This window comes from Balearica regulorum, chromosome 3, assembly GCF_011004875.1.
Source record: "Balearica regulorum gibbericeps isolate bBalReg1 chromosome 3, bBalReg1.pri, whole genome shotgun sequence".
NCBI lineage: Eukaryota > Metazoa > Chordata > Aves > Gruiformes > Gruidae > Balearica > Balearica regulorum.
Window position 1 is genome coordinate 107,267,231 of NC_046186.1, and position 17,045 is coordinate 107,284,275.

The 17,045-nt window shown below is 43.6% G+C and overlaps 1 protein-coding gene across 8 annotated transcripts in view; it reads left to right on the top strand.

Moving 5' to 3' along the window:
- Positions 1-205: 205 nt before the first annotated feature.
- STUM (stum, mechanosensory transduction mediator homolog) overlaps positions 206-17,045 on the top strand; it is a 50,047-nt gene continuing 33,207 nt past the window's right edge. For 7 of the 8 annotated variants that reach the window (XM_075749408.1, XM_075749413.1, XM_075749414.1 and 4 more), the window contains exon 1: positions 217-521. In XM_075749408.1, coding sequence (XP_075605523.1) covers positions 335-521 — 187 coding nt within the window. In that variant the 5' untranslated portion in view covers positions 217-334. Of the gene's footprint in view, positions 522-17,045 lie in introns of all 8 variants that reach the window. The other variant, XM_075749411.1, reaches the window with a different exon arrangement.

A 17,045-nucleotide genomic window follows, 5' to 3' on the forward strand; every position in this document is an offset into this window, starting at 1 on the left:
GCTCAAACCGCCTCAGGCGGGCGGTGGCATTTCTAACCGACGCCGCTGGTGACCGACCGCGGGGTAAGCCGAGGCGGGAGGCCCGACCCGGGTGGCCGGGAGCCCGCGGAAAAGGATAGGAACAGCGGACGCCGAGGGAGCGGCGCCGGCGGGGGCTGACTGAAGCGCGGCCGGCGGGGCGGGAACCTGCGAGGGGCGGGGGGAAGGGAGGGGTCCGCGCGCGGGGGGCACCCAGGCGCGCGCGCAGGCGGGGCCGCGCGGTGGTAGCGCGCGCGCGCGCGAGTCGGTAGCTAGAAGCCCGCCGGGGCAGCGCCAGCCCTCGGCCGCGCCGGCCATGGATCCCTTCCCCAAAGACGGCGAGAGCGCGGCGGTCGGGGAGCCCAGCCGGGGCGCTGCCCCCTCCAGCGGGGTGGTGGTGCAGGTCCGGGAGAAGAAGGGCCCCCTGCGCGCCGCCATCCCCTACATGCCGTTCCCCGTGGCTGTCATTTGCCTCTTCCTCAACACCTTCGTACCGGGGCTGGGTAAGGAGCTCCAAAGCCCCGGGCGCGGCGGGGAGGGCGGCCGCTGCCGCGCAGCCGGGACGGGGGTTCCGCGCGCGGGGCTGCGGGGCGCGCTCTCCCCACCTGCCGCTACTTTCCGCGGGGCAGCGCGGGGCGCCGGACCCCACCGCGGCAACTTTCCCCCGACGGCGCCTGAGGAAGGGAGGCGGGGAGGGAGGGAGCCTGTCTCTCCGCCCCGGCGGAAAGTTTTGCGGCGGGAGCGGGGGGAACGATCGCCGCTCGCGGGGGCCGGGGCGGTGCCTGCACCGAGGCGTTGCGGGGTCCCCGGGGAGCGGCCTCGCGGAGGGCCGTTGGGCCAACGGCCGCCCGTCCCTCAGGGAAGCGTCCGCGCACAGGGGAGGGGGGCGCGGGCGGTGCGGACTCCGCCGTGGCCGTCGTGCTTCTTGGGAGAAGCAGCCAGGGGCGCGCCGCAGCGGGATGGCATGTTTTCTCGGACAGCAGGCAGGGACCGCTGCCCAGGGCGCCCGGTGGGGCTTCGCTGTGTGACTCAGCGAGGCAGAGGCCGGTCTCTGGCCTCGGGGGCTGAGCATCCCCGCGCTTCCCGACTCTTCCGTTCTCTTCAGGCGAAGCACGGCCCGACGCTGGGAATCGTGTGGTTTAGGGGAAGGGCTTCAGCTGTTAGGGCTCTTGGGAACTTTAATTTTAGTCAGAGGACCGTGACGCAGAGTGACCACATCGCTCACCGGCACAGGCAAGCTTTTGGAGCCCCTTTTCCCGAGTTTCCTAAGGAGACTCCTGGAAAACCTTGGTCCTGTACCACTACTCTAGGGAACTGATGCCCAGAGAAACTGTGGGGATTCACTGTTTCTGGATACGAAGTCCCTAGTGAGTGACTCGAGTAACGCATCCTGAAGCTGTGAGCTGTAATCCCTTCTATATTTCTCTTTCCTCCTTTATTAATTAGGAAATACTTGCTTCCTTCAACTGGAGCTTAGAGTTTGGATGCTACAACAGCAGCTGAAACCCAAGGCTAAATACAAGTATTCTGGCTGCAAGCAAAACAATCACATTAAAAAAACCCAACCCCAAATGAAACAAAAACTATTAGTCCATACCTCAAGTCTCATAGTCCATTCCTAGCCACCATTTCTTCTACTGTGGCCACTGCAGAAGCCTTTCTTGTGGTACAGGAGCATCTCCCAGCTTGCCCTGCTTTTAAAGAGCTACTGCCCTGCCCTTACCTGCTTCATGTGTTTCAGGTGGCTTAATTCTTTAATGAATCTGAAATTCTTAAAGTTCTTCTGATTAAAGTATTACCAAAGGCTGAGTGATATACTGTGTGCAACGTGTACAAGCCATTACTATTCCAGTGTGTTTGCTCTGAACCTACAGATGTATTTCAGGGAAAAATTTCCACCTTTTGAAATAGCTCAGAATTTTCCTGTGGAAAGAATGGCATTGGTATATGTGCTTCCAGATGTAATGCTGTGTGCTCAGGTGTGCTGTTTTCACAGCCCTTGTGTGCAGCCACCTGAAGAACCTGGAGTGATGAATCAAACAGAAACTCTGGTTGAGTGCTTTCATGGGGTTTTAGATTATTGTTATTTAGCACTTAATTTCCCACCATCTTCAGAGAGATGTGTTCAAAGCCAGAGCTTTCAAAGTGAATGCAGTTTTCCGTTGGTGTTGAAGACACTATACCTTCACTGTAGACATACAAGAAAAAACCTGACTTATCATACCATTTTCCTCACTTGTATGATCTCGTACTTCGTAGTGTGCTGTTTTTCACAGCACACTAGAAGACCCTCAGTATTCTTCCATCATCCTAGGAGGGTAGATCCCCATGAGCCATCCTCATGCCATAATTGGCTTGAGGTGCAGTTATCTGCCCAGGGCTCTTTGGCTGCTGTGGGAGGTAGCCAGCCAGCGTTGTGCCTTCCCGCACATGGAAGGAGTCAGTAAGGAACGACAGCAGATAGCGCTTCCTTTCTAAAGGCAGGTGTATGGAGATCCCAGTCCATGCTGGCTTGAAAGCTTGACTTGAATCTGGACTTTGCATGTTGATTGTGTTATCACTGACTGGCTGGACCAGCCCAAAATGGTTTTAATTCTATTTTTGTTTTTTTAACAGGTGGAGGGTTTTTTTTAAAACTTGTTTTCCATTTGGTGCACTGATTTCAGTGGTACATTCTGTCTGTCTATACCACTGTTCCTCCTGATCTTCTGTTGCGAAAGTAGCAAAACAAACAATGAACTAAAAGAAATCCTTCCGTTTGTCGTTCTCACAGACTGGCAAAAAAGCATTGTTTTAGAGATGCATCCCAAACTCTGTATGCAAAGCATAGCACTTAGCCCGTACATAAATGAGCCTTTCTCTTAATGAAGTTGCTAATATCCTATGCATTTTGATAGAAAATTTACTCTGAGATAATATACCCAACTAGAATATAGCTATTATTTACAATCTCAGCCATATCCTGTCGTATATCACATAGCCCACACACAAGGAAACAGGAGGAACACAAATCTACTGGCAGGAGCAGTCAGGGTAAAAAGAGATCTCATGTCATTGTCGCACTTCAGCCATCTCGATGAACTGAGCAACACTTGTAAAAGAAATAATATTTGTAGTGGTGTGAAGTATTCACATCTAGGATGGGAGCCTGTTCCCAGTGAAGTAAATGGCAAAATTCCCATGAATTCCTGTAGTCCAGATTTATAACATGTTAAAATGATGTTTCACATGCCTGCGGTATATTTTGCCTGCTTAGGTGGAGAGTGTGACTGTGTTTATGTGATAATGGAAATTCTCTATTTTTCAGTCCCTGAATTCATTCCTCATCTTTTTTGCACGTAGTTGTCATTCATGTGTAGGCTCTGCACTGCAATTGCAATAAAGGGTCAGAAGCCACTGGAATAGACAAGAAAATGGGCAACAGCGAATAAAACAAATGTTCCACTGCTTGGAGACCCCTGCATCTCAGATGTCCATTAGTGCCCAGTACCTCAAACCAGTGATACCCGAATAGAACTTGAGCTCTGATGCAAGCTACCAAATACTCAAGCAGTCTCTCAGCATCTGAAAGCATCTACTTTTTTTTAGTTGAATTATCTTTCTTATGTTATGGAAGTGGTCTATGAGGGTCAAATCTGAGAATTTTAAACATCAAGTTTATTTTTCTCTTACACTATTTATGTTTTGCAGTAGTACTATATTTGGATAGGAGAAGTGACACTTTCTCTTTGTTTATAGTCAGTTTATTTTTTTTGGTTGGTTAATTTTCAGGGTTTTATGTAGGAACCCAGAACTGCAGGTTTTAAGATGCATTGTAAACTGGGTTTTAATTGCACTTTGCATATATGTTACAAAAGACTCACAGGAAATTTTTCATACCCAGGGAATACGTTAACTTTTTCCTCACAAAAACCTAAAATTTGGACGAAATACAACCTAAAAAAACTTGATTAGCCCATCTACTTGTAATCTGTTTTGCAGAACAGCCTTGAAACGTCCATTCATTGTGATAGATGCAACCACTTGGAGATGTTCTGGATCAGAATTTACCATGGTCTGATGCGGTCTTCCTCATTTGCACCTGACAGGGCTGAGCTGTAACGGAGGTATCCCCCGCTCAGGTTCATAAAAGGAGCAGATAGCACGAAAGGAGGAAGAGGGAGTTGGTGTCTCAGCGAGTGCTGTAGCAAAACCCATCGTGCTGTTGGCTACCAGCATCCCAGCTCCGCTACAGGCAGCCTGTGCCACAGTCGCTGTAACCTCTAGTTTGGTTAGGGCTTCTGGAGCAGGCTCTGAGGCCTCGGGGCCAAATCATGCTGTGATGAGCTCTGGGGAATGGAAGATGACACCAGCAAAGATAAATGGTGGTGTCTCTCTTTTTCAGTTCCTGCAGGATTGAGCAGTGTGCACCTCCAGCCCGTACGTGCTGCAGATGGCAATTGAGAGAAGGGGCTGGCCATGCCCTTTAGCTGGCAGACTGTGTTCTCTTGGAGCTGCCGCGTGCCAGTCAGCGTGGGAGAAGATCTGGCTCCCTGTCATTCCCTGAGCTGATACATGGGAATCTTGCCCTCCTTCCTACCCATTTTTCCTTCCCTCGACATCACGTGTGTGGGAGGGGGGGAAACGAAGGGGGAGAACTTGAGGGAAATGTGAGAAGTGAGTGGAATTATCTGAAAGTATGAGGTATTCTCCAAGATTAATCCCTCCTGTCAGGAAGGGGGTGGACTTTTGGATTGCAGCCTCAATTATACATGTATACTATTTTTATGCAGGGAGTAATTGAAATACGTAGCATAAAATTATGCTAGTGCAAGATAGGAGCCACCAAATAGCCGGTGGAGGAGATCATGAGGTACAGCCTGTCACAGACAGGTAGAGAAAGAAGGGATGATTCCCAGCCTGCTGAATTTTTTTCTTCCATGGTGTACAGCTCTCCTGTTCCTGGGTATGTTGGTTCCATATCACGAGTCTTCTGCCATATGTTTATTCTGCTTCAGTCTTGATAGAGTTCAAGGGCTAGACCTTTAGCTACGTAAATATGGCTTCAATACTTGATTTACAGAAGTCAAGCATCTGCAGAAGGCTGTCATTAGAAGCCATGGCTCTCTACAGCAGAATGAGCTCTCCGAAGAGCAGAATAAAAGTACAGAACACAACACTCAGGAAAGTTACAGGAATGAGATCTGCATAAAATTATTGGTACCCATTTTATTTTTGTTGTTGGAATGGTAAATAGGTGCCTCAAGCGAACATCCATTGCATTCATTATTGAAGCAAAGAATTTCAAGGAAAAGACACATTGTCTTATGTACAGTAGGACAAATATTGCAGAAAAGAAATTTGGGCTTTCAAACATCTGTGCGTTAATCTCAAACTTGCTTTGGCATTTATGATCCTTTTTATTTTATTTTTTTCCTATGGACATGGAAATCAATGAATCTGGGTGACTTACAAGCTCATTTGTGGAAAACAAAGGTTTTTCAAAGTGTATGAATTTGTGTTTGTGAACTGTACTGCCGGAATTCTTTAGCTAACATTGCTTTTCAGCCTATGATGTATAGGCCACTAATAGTCTGCAGAAACAAGCTATTTGTTCAGGAGAGCATAATTAAACAAAGCAAACCTATTGTCAGTACGCTTCACTCTATTGGGTTTTGTATTTTCTACTGAAAAGATCAAGAAATTCTTTATGGTAATTTCTTCATCCGCTTGTGCAAGGTGGGAAAGGAGACATGATAAAATGCGTGTGTCCAGATTACTGCTCCATTGCTGGTAGCAGCGGTATCAGCTATGCTATAGATATTCCTCATGGTGAGGTAAAGTTGGGCACAAGAACAATTGAATCTGCAGGTTTCTACTCCTGCAGGTCCTGTTCTTGTCAGTGTGGTGAAGGCCATTGATTTCCTCCTTTTTTAAAAAAAAACAACAAAAAAACCCCCAAAACCCCAGATATTTAAGTGAGAAATAGAAGTGTCTTATATAATTTACTTGGCTGATCATATTGAACAGTCATGCAACGATCCTGCCAGCACAGGGTAGTCTGGAATATTTTTGTGCCATGAAGTGTCTGGACCATCCAGAATGACAAACAAGCTTGGAGAAAACAAAACTGATTTGCAGATAATTTGTGATCAGAATAAATGCCAAATTAATTCAAACAACTCCAGCCTATGTATCTGATCGGTAATAAAACAGAGTTTTATCTCTGCTGAGGGATCTGGCATGGCCCCTCAGCTTTAATCCAGTGTCCAATGGCTCATCCTGCTGTATTTTAGGAAGAAAGCTGCTTTCTGCTTTGCGGCTGTATTTTATTAGGCCATACTCGCCTGAATACTTATTATTTTCTTCTTTTTCCTCCTTTTCCCATGTTTTGCTCTGGATCCCTTTCTTGAGTTTGTCCACTTAGCCCTAATGGTCACATATGTACGTGCCTTCTTACTCATCATCCTCCAATGGCCTTTGCTTTACGAATGCGGTTATGGGCATACATAGCAAAAGCACAGCTATGCCTCATTCTTGACTACAGTCTCTGTCACAGTCCAAATATTTAGTAGTGTTTATGTCCTTTTTGCTCTTCACTCCTTGTAGTTGGTAAAAGTCAGCTGTTGAGCTCAACTTGCGTTTATAACAACTTTTTGGTTCATTTCCCTGTCAGGCTGTGCGCTAACCTAGTGCTGCTGCTTTTGAATTGCTGTCAGTTCCAGACCAACTTAAATGCAAACAAGTTTCTCTCCCCTCCCTCATGCCTTCTGTTTCTATCAAAATAGAAGACAAAAGAAATGGCCAGTGGCGTTTTTGTTTACTGGTTTTTGTTCACTGCTGTGTTGAAGCAGTTCTGTGGAGGTATTCATTACTTAATGAACACGTAAGGAGGCAAGGTTTGCAGGGTTTGCTCAGCATCTTGCAGTCTCGTTTGTCATTTAATGCAATTTGGACAGATCTTTGAAGATTAAGAGTGAAGGTGGGAGCAGACAGCAGAGAAGAGCTGTTAAATGGCCAAGTAAACCAACTGAATTTTAAGGAGTCTGGAAAGCTGTTCCAGACGAAGGGTGTGACGTGGAGAAAAATAGAGAATCAAGCCCAGAAGGAGAAGAGTACATTCACAGAGATTTGGTGAGAAGGCCAAAGAACTGGAACTTGCTGCGAGAGAGAAAAGGAGTGAAAGGATTTGAAGACGGAAGTAACTTGGATGAGGAGAGTGCTTTTGATGCGTGAGTTTTGGCTGGTCTGGATTGCGGGATGGAGGTGAATTGTTCTCCTGGTCTGAATAAGTGGGTGTCAGATTTACAAACTCTGATAGAGCACCATTGCCTGCAGCAGTTCACTGCCCTTGTCACTCTGTTCCACCATGAAAAAGAGCAATTGGAGTTTGTGGAGCTGTTCAGGATAGTCGAGGGAGGAGCGGGAAGCAGAAACCAGGTTCCTCAGGCTCTTTCTTACCCATGAAATTGCATGCAGCACCCTGTACACAAACACACCCGTAGGTGGCAGCAGCTGGCGTAAAGCAGAAAGGTGAATTTTGGAGTCTGTATGCAATTTTGAATTTTGTGAAGAAACAAATGATTGGTTGGTAAAGGGATTCTAAAATAGTCCTGAAGTTTGTAAAAGGGCCTGGAGTTTGCAATGGCCTTACGAAAACTTTCATTCAGAGGTAACCTGGAAAGGAGAAAAGGAAGAGAGCTTTCTTCTTATTTGCTGAGATATAAAGTCAATCTGACATACAACATTTTTTCTTCTGTCTTTGGACTTGTCTTCATTTATGAGCTTTACAACTTTAAAGATACACAGTTGCAGCACTACAGTGGATGTATACGGACTTGGTTGTAGCATTGTGCAAAGATGCTGGTGAATAAAGACAGAACAGAATAGAATATTTCAGTTGGAAGGGACCTACAACGATCATCTAGTCTAACTGCCTGACCAATTCAGGGCTGACCAAAAGCTGAAGCATGTTATTAAGGGCACTGTCCAAATGCCTCTTAAACACCAACAGGCTTGGGACATCAACCACCTTTCTAGGAAGCCTGTTCCAGTGTTTGACCACCCTCTCTGTAAAGAAATGTTTCCTGATGTCCGGTCTGAACCTCCCCTGACGCAGCTTTGAACCGTTCCTGTGTGTCCTATCACTGCCTCCCAGGGAGAAGAGCTCAGCACCTCCCTCTCCACTTCCCCTCCTCAGGAAGCTGCAGAGAGCCATGAGGTCACCCCTCAGCCTCCTTTTCTCCAAACTAGACAAACCCAGAGTCCTCAGCCACTCCTTATAGGACATGCCTTCCAGCCCATATCTGGAGAAAGGTAAACCAGTTTGGAGTGTTGTAACTGTATCCAGTAGTTGGGATTTTGCTAGTGTAAGGGTTCTGACATCTGGGAAACCTTCCTGGCAATTAAAAACATTATCTGTGCCTTACACAACTTCTGCTGGAAGTTACTGCTCCAGCAGCAAGGGAAACAGAAGGGAATGCCCACCTTTGCTGCACCTACTGCTGTTCACAGTCCAACATCTTATCTGAAACTGCAGTTAGAGCTCATTTGCCTTTCAGATGCTGGTCTGAACTGGAGCAGTTGTGATGTGATGCACCTGTAAGGAAGCTGGTGTGGCAGCAGTATTCCTTAGCAGAGAGCTGAAGCCAGCATCACACAGCAACCTTAGACGTCATTGAATACAAGTCAGACCCAGGACATGACATCAGCATGGGCCCAGCCTCACATGAGAAGGAAAAGTTTGTGTTGACCTAGCTTGCTTTAGAGATTCCAGGAATGTGAAAGCTGAGTTCCCCTGGTTCTGCTGAAGATTGCAAGCTTTTTCATTAAGTGAAGGCATTAATCTCTCTTCTTCTTCCCACTCTTCCCAGGGTTTTTGAGCATTTATGTTAACTAGGAGCCCCAAAATGAAAATATTGTAAGAGCTTGAGGAAAAAGTTAGGTGCCATTCTGCCTAGTTATATTTCACTTGTTGATTTCTGACATTGTAAGTTTCCTAGGTTTCATTGTGTGTAGAGGCAAGGAAAAAATAAGTAGAGAGAACTTGAATATTTAAAATACTCATTTCCACAGATTGTTTTCTCTCCATCTTACAACTTAGAAGCTACTCTCACCCTCCCTTCCTCCAGCAATGTAGTCCTTATTATAAAGGAGCTCAAAGCTCTGTTTTTCCATTCCAAGGGAGTTATGGGCCAAAGGATTTCTCTCTAACTACTTGACAGCCCCTCAAAAGGCTGAGGAATGCAATCCTGACTCTCACAATATTTGGTGTTTCCTTAGAACCCTGTCCCCTGAGGCTCTTGATTAGATGAGAGTCTCTACTTTCAAGAAAAGAAAAAAAAAGTAACTCTCATGGCTTTGGAGCAGGTTTTGAAGATATGATCCTGTCTCAGAAAAAGAAGGGAGTTGGGAGGAGAAAGAATTAATTACATTTTTAAAAAAATTTCAGTTTTGGAGAAAGTGATTCATGATTTTTCAATACTGAAGGATGGCAATATTATACTGAGCTTTTAAATTAAAAAAGAAGATATATTGCTAACTAATTCACAACTCTGCCAGACTAGACAAAACCGTGGATGCTCATGTCTTTGAGCATATATGAAATATCCAGACTGGTAAATATAAATGAAATGGTTGATGAAAGCTGATTGGTAATACACAAACTTAAATTAAAAGTTCCAGTATAAGCATACCCAAAGGATATGCCCAGACTGGATCATGGGCAAATCTTGCTAGAGGAAGGAATGAATAGGATCAGTAGAGGAACTCTAGGAAACATAATTGTGTTCACTGCAGGGGTTTGACCTGTGCTGCATTTCTAACTTCAGTAATAATGCTTACACAGGGAACTGTGCAGGGGACTAAGGCTGCCATCTTTGGGAATATGAATTTAAAGATATCGCAGATAATTATCCAGCATCTCACCAGCTTGTCATGTATCTAGGCTGAGCTCTCAGCTTGCCACAAACATTGATGACTATCCACACAAAACTTAGAAATGCTCTGAGTTTGTGGATAATAATTTTGTTTCAGTTATAACACAAGCAAGTTTGTAAAGAACACAAAGGCTGAACGGTCAAATTAGTCTTGAGATGGTTCAATGGAAATTTTTTCCAACACAAAATAACAATGTTGTTTTAAAAAAGTGTTTGTACAGTTTTAGCTAAGTGTTATAAGCCCCTGAAGAACTGAGATTTTAATAGAGATTAATAAACTAAATTACAATGAGCCATTGTTACAAGTTTACCATGTTAAAAAGTTGAGTCATTTTATGAAATATGAATCGTAATATTTATATGAAAATATTTTACCTGAAATAAAAGCACAGTGATCACATTAGTATAACACTGTCCAGCTGAAACAATTTTGCTTTTGTTTTAAATTTAAAATATGTATTTATGTGTATGCATATATCTATTACATATGCCAATATGGTGATGTAAGATCTTGAGTTTAAATGATTTCTTCCTTATGTAGGTAGGAAACCATTTGTTGTATCTGTTTTTTAAGTGCATTCATAAAAAATGAATCTTAGATTTCATAAATGGGTTTTGTTAATTTCCTATTTTTAAAATACTTGCAAGACCTCTTCTGTTGCCATGACAATTTGATTTCCATAAACATGATATTTTTGTGTGTGAATATCCAACATTGTATTTGCTATGCTGTGTTGGGGAAAGGCGATGGCAACTTGACACCATAGAAATCACTATGCAGAGAGACCCATCGAGTCAGACCTCTCTCACTGACAGTGGTCAGGACTAGGTTCTTTACAGTAAGATGAAATAAGCTCTTGGATCAAGGTTTATGTATTTCTATTCCCTGCAATTTTTTTTTTTTTTCATGTCTTCTGGCAAACACTGTTTTGGAGTCAGGAAGCTTTAAGTTTCCTTCCCACTGAAAAATTGGTTCCATGAATCTGAAGACTAAATTTTAGCTAAAAGTACAGCTGTATCTCCTTGGGTCTACATACACAAAGCAGCTGTAAGTACACAAAACTCCCGTTGCCTTGCCACCCACTCGGGAGTTTCTGTCCTAGTGGGAGGGGTTCAGAAAGGATTTAGGACTATGAGAAAGGACTGGTCACAAATCGAGACATTTGTGAGGTGTAGAAAGGGATTTTCTTCTGGCTAACTGTGGGATCAGCATGGTTCCCCATACCTCCCTTCTGTCTTTGTGAAATGATTGCAACAAATCAGACCTGTTTCTGAACTCATTTGCACCGGACTAGTTATTGAGTAATCCATTGAAAAAGTAGCTACGTGGGTTTTGATGTAGTTAGACAATTTAGTTAGTGCGGATTCTCTGGATTGGGCCATTAAATTACCTCTCTTGATCTATTTAATTGTGAAAACATTGCCAAATCTTTCTATCCACATTGCAAGGATAATAATGTTTTTTGCTGCATGTCTCTGTTCTTTAGCTCTGCACCTGACAAACTGATCAATACCAGAGAAGGCTTAGCAAGGGTTTTAGAAAACAAATACTAGATTTTTTTTAAGAACAATATTTTAGACTCAGCATCACAAGATTTTTTTTCCTCCTACTGAAATTTCATTGTGGCTACAGAGAGCTGGTGGGATGGTTCCTTGTCTCATGTAAAAGAGAACAGAGCACAGGAACTACAGTCATTGGCAATTGTGAGTACAAAAATGCTCTCTTGTTTTCTCTTTTAAAAGCTACAAGGTAATTTTAGACATTGACTTGCACCTGAGTGCTTATGTCACTCAGTCCTCTGCTCCTCCCACACATTCCACAAAAACAACATTGAAATGGATTCTCCTGGTGCTCCTTTGAAGCTGACTCCCTGAGGTGATCAAACTTTTATCTTATTTACATTGGTCAGCTGTACATGGTGACCTGATTTTTGTGCCTTGAGAGCTAGCCCCTTACATCATGTACTGCCACAGAAGGCTAGCGTTCTTTTACACCCACACTGCAGAGGTGTGGATAGCTGCACAAGTGCAAGGCAGAGCTTGAACCAAGCCGTGAGCGTGGATAGAAGAATAGGGAGGACTCTGTGTCCAGCCATCACCCACTCTGTGTCACCAGCTCACCTTGATCCAAGTAACTCCTTATGCACAAGGGTACCAACATGCAAATTCTCATTTCCATCAGAGCTAAGCCTCAGTATTTCCACTTTGGATGGTGGATTCGAGGCAACATAGTTAAAAGTAGGATCTGTCTCCTTGTGTTGCGTGCAGCTGATAATTAGAAGAAACCTGTGGTGGAGCCAGGAATGGAATTTAGACAGAGCATTGGTTCCCAGAAACCACTCTTGCTTAGCAATTACACAGTGAATCCTTCTTTTACTGAAGCTGTGCTGAAGAAATGCTAACAGTCCACCGTTAGTATTATCGACACAAGGAGGAAAAGATGTTTCTTCTGTGTATTAGCTAAAATGTGGTATACGTGATGCAGTTGAAAATCTGGCCCGTGTGCATATATGTTCTGCCCTCCCGTCAGTGCTTTCAATCCACTAGATGTTCTTTCAGTGCTCATTTACTCTCTGTGTGCCAAGGCAGAACTGGACAGAGAAAATGTCCCCTTTCTAGTTGCTCTGTGGACTCTAGGTCACATTCTTTGGAGCAACAAACAGTCATCTGAACCAGAGCAAAACAGGTACCAGGTGTTTCCATCTGAAGCTAAACCCACTTGTCAGAACTGAGAATCCACAACATGCAGAGCAATGTGGTGTTGAGTCTCTAGAACCAGTTTGCCTCACCTCTGCTCACCATTTTTACTACTTCTTGTAACATTGAGCTGGCCCCTTGAGGTTGCTCCTGTGAATAAGTATTACTCCCTGTAAAGAAGAGTTGCAGAACAGAGCTCTTACATTGCACTTAAAACCAGAGAAGAGGCTTCCTAAGTTACAGTACCAAGTAGGACATCCATTGATAACTGTATTTCCCAAATTAGCCAGGAACCAAAGCTAAAAATCTGAGGCTGTTGCAGCACAACACTTGCTCTGTTTTCTCCCTTACAAACATGTTTTTGCTTTAAATATTTATGACACTTCATCGTAGACTAGTAAATTTTCTTTAGTATATTTTGTAAAAGCAACGATACGTAAATGACATGAGGCCTTATTCTAGTGACTGTGACTTAAGTCTTTCCTGAGAAGTCCATTTTACTGGTATGAGGAGTAGGTAAGTCAAGCAGGGGTTTACTGCATTGTTATTTCAGTAGCACTGTGAAGAGCAGACTACACTCAACTCCTGTTATGACACAGAAATATGAAGGAAGAGTTATGTCACACACTTGGACTGTTTGCGGGCTGAATGGAGAAGTCAGAAGAAGTAACCTGCTGAAGATTGTCCAGAAGGTTGGTGGCAAAACTGGCAAGACAATCTACATGGACTTGTTGCAATTCAGTGCCTCAAATCACACAGCCATACTTCAGTGTCTATTAATCTCTTCCAAGGAAACTGTTTTTTAATGAAGTACCTCCATCACTCTCAGACTTTGTGTTCATCAGGAAGCAAGGTGTTGTCTGTGCCATGTATTAGTGAAAATGCAATAAATAGGTAGGATGAACAAGGCAGTTGGTAGTTTGGATGTGCTAGTTACTCACTCATGTGATCCTATCATCTGCTTTATGCTTGTGAAAGCTACACACTATCTTATACATGAGGGTGACTTCAGCATGTTTTAGTTAGTCCATGGCAAAAAACCCAAATCCAAACAAGCACAGGTGCACCCTAGAGTTGCCATTTGAAGGAACATTGATTTGTACTGTGCTTTGTAGTTTAGTATTAACAGGTATTTGCAGTAAGTAGGCTCCACTGTATTCCTTCTTGTTTACACCATAGTTATGTGCAAAATGAGGTCTTACTGGGACCTTAAAATGTACTATTTTAAAATATATTATTTATACAACAGTGTAGGTGGACGTGGCACTGTACAGACAATGGAAAAAGAATGGGTCCTATCCCAAAAGGTTGTGATAGAAACGTAACCCCAAGAGTAAGATCAGAGTTAAAAGAACTCTTAATAAAAAACACACAATACAGTGTAATGAAAAGAAAAAATATTTCCTTGAGTTGTATGTTTAAAGGCAGAGTTTTAAAGGCACAGTTGGGACTTGTTTCTTAGCAACAGGGCTCATCTGAGCCATGCAAACACTGTCATGTTGGAAAAAGATACCCTCAAGAAGAAAGGCAGTATGAAAGGAGCTAGAAACATCAAATTTAGATGTCTTCCTGCTGTTGCAAGAGCATTTCATCAGCATTGCAAAGCCTTCAGGCAATGACCGAGGTCACTTTGATAAGCTGTAATGATCAGCACAAAGAACCTGTCTTTACTTCTCTTTTTCAACAGGGAAAAATGGCAAAAATAACATTTTAAAATACGTGCATTGGTGTTACAGGGATACCATAAACCACGGTTTAGGTCCTGTCTTCCCTCTGTATCCATAACAACATGGCTGTATTCTACACTGGGGGCATAGGAGTCCTGCAGAATGAAATCCTTGCTCTGTTGTACCTTATACTGTATTCAGTGCTAGATGTTTCAGAGGAAGATGGGTAATGAACAGAGTTGAATACAATTACCTGACTGTAGCAAAAGTTCCTCCTGAAGGAGCTGATTACCTAGCTGATACACCAAAGCAGGAGGTAGTTTTTATTATTTAGCCAAAATAGCATAATGGCGAATGTTCTTTTTATTGGACGTATTAGATGAGATTCATCTACCTATACATCTGAGTTGGTTGTTGTTATAATCTGTGGGGAGGAATTAGGCACTACCAGCATGTGACTCATCTCTTCTCTAAAATAGGTTAAGTGAATCACACCCTCTGGGGGCCTCCATCTCTTTTTTTTTCTTTTTTTTTTTTTCTTTTTGACTGCAAAGGGTAACTGGCTCAGATTGAGACACCTCCCTTGCAGATATCTGAAGTTAGGTGAGATGAAAGCTACCCATTAACAGGTTTGCAAAGTAAGGCATTTGCTTTAATAGTTTGAAATTACATCATACATTGCCCACACATCTTTCTGGATCTCGTCCTTATAAGAACTCATAGGTAGGTCTGACCTCCATGCTGTTTCCTAATGCATATACCTCTACCACATCTCATGAAATTTGTGTATTTTCAAAGTTTAGTTCTCTTAATCTTTGTCATGAGTCCTCACATAAAAACCTTTAATTTCTGTAATTACTATCATTGCCCTTCGCTGTAGCTCTTTTCCAAAGCATGTGTGTATTGGGTGTTGGTAGCAAGGTTTTGGCAGCAGAGGAGGGGTGACACCTCTGTGAGAGCGGCTGCATGGAGAGCCCATGCTGAAACAGGTAACTCCTGACAGGAGCTGCAGCTTGTGGAGAGCCCATGCTAGAGCAGATTTGTCCCAAAGGACTGCAGCCCGTGGAACATTCAACACCAGACCAGGGGAAAAGCATCGGGAGGAAGGAGTAGCAGAGAAGAATGGTTGTGAACTGACCACAACTCCCTCTGTTCCCCATCCATCCCTGCATGGCTCAGAGTGGGGAGTAGTAGTAGAGACGGGAATGAAAGAGTAAAGTTGAACCTGGAGGCAGGGGGGAAAACAAGGGGAGGAGGTGGTGTTTTAATTTGTTTCTCACTATCCAAACCTATTTTAATTGACAAGAAATTTATTTTCCCCAAGTCCAGTCTGTTTTGCCTTTGACTGTAATTGGTAAGTGATCCCAGTGTCTATCTCAACCCACAAGCTTTTTCATCTTATTTTCTCCCTCTGCCCTGTAGAGGAGCAGCTGGGTGGGTGTCTGGCAGCCAACCAAGGTCAACCAACTACAGCACATCACTGATTTCTGTAATGCCATTAGAACCTCTTCCATAGCATCCCTCCTCTAGTGCAGTGTAAGGTCTTGTTAGCTTTGCTGACTGTGGAATACCTCGAGCACCTATCACTACACTGCTCATGGTGATGTTTAGATCCTTTCCTTGAAGAATGCACTGGATGTTCACAATGTTCTTTCCTTTATGCATTATCTACCATACAGAAAGTGAGAGAGAGGTCCTTGCATGCTCCATATCAGTAGCATTGAGAATTGCTATATTTATTAATGGGGCTGATGGGTGAGCTCAGATATATCTTGGGAAACAGGTACTGCGTCTCCTCACTTTGCCCCAGCCAACCAGGATGATGCCTGACACTGATCTCTGGTTGTGATGACTGATGTAGAAGGGTTTCTCTTCTCACTCTTCTGACTTATGGGGCATTGACAACTCCATCAAACTTGATTGTGGCAGTTTAAGCAGCTACAGGTGAAGTAACAGTGTCTGTTCCATGCCCTAGCTGGAGATACACCACCTCACTTCCAGAGATGGCAGGTGAAAACATCTGTTAGTACCTCAGTGCAAAGCCATGGTTAAAGCAAGCGAAGTTTAAACTTAGGAAAGCTTTTGTAAGACGTTGCACTGTATCTGCTGTAGCATGTGTTCCTTTCTATTGACTCCGATATGGGTTTCTAACCTATACTAAGAAGAGATTAATTGCCTGAGAGCTGGTCCTCTTTGGCCTGTAAATCCTCATATAGTTGCACAGCATAAGCACTTGATCGTATGGTATTGGACCAGTTTTGCTGTCCTCAAGTCATGAAACCCAGTACATGTCATTAGCACTGCTTAAACAGGAAGAAATATTAACTATTTCCTATAAGACATATTCATTATTTCCTAACATAGGAAAGGGGCTTCAAACAAATATTAATACCCTGTAGCATCGTCATTTTCTGGTACATACTCATAATCCTAATCTGTATGTTTTACTCCCATTATAGCCAAAAGCCTAGGAGGTCAGTGAGGCTAAACTAGGAAAGCCAGAATTTGATCAAGTAACCTGACAACTCTTTCACTGTGGCCTCAGGCATGATTTAGCCTGGAATTCCATGATTTCAGTGGGAATTAGGTGCCTAAGTGTTTTCAAGAGTCCATAATTTAGCTTCTCTGCCTTCCTTTTGTTCTTCAACAGAGGGAAGAGAATGTGAGCATACATAATTACACAGACACACACTGGGGTATCATTTAGTACTTCCAAAATGCTAAGATAAAGATAACTAGATGAAGT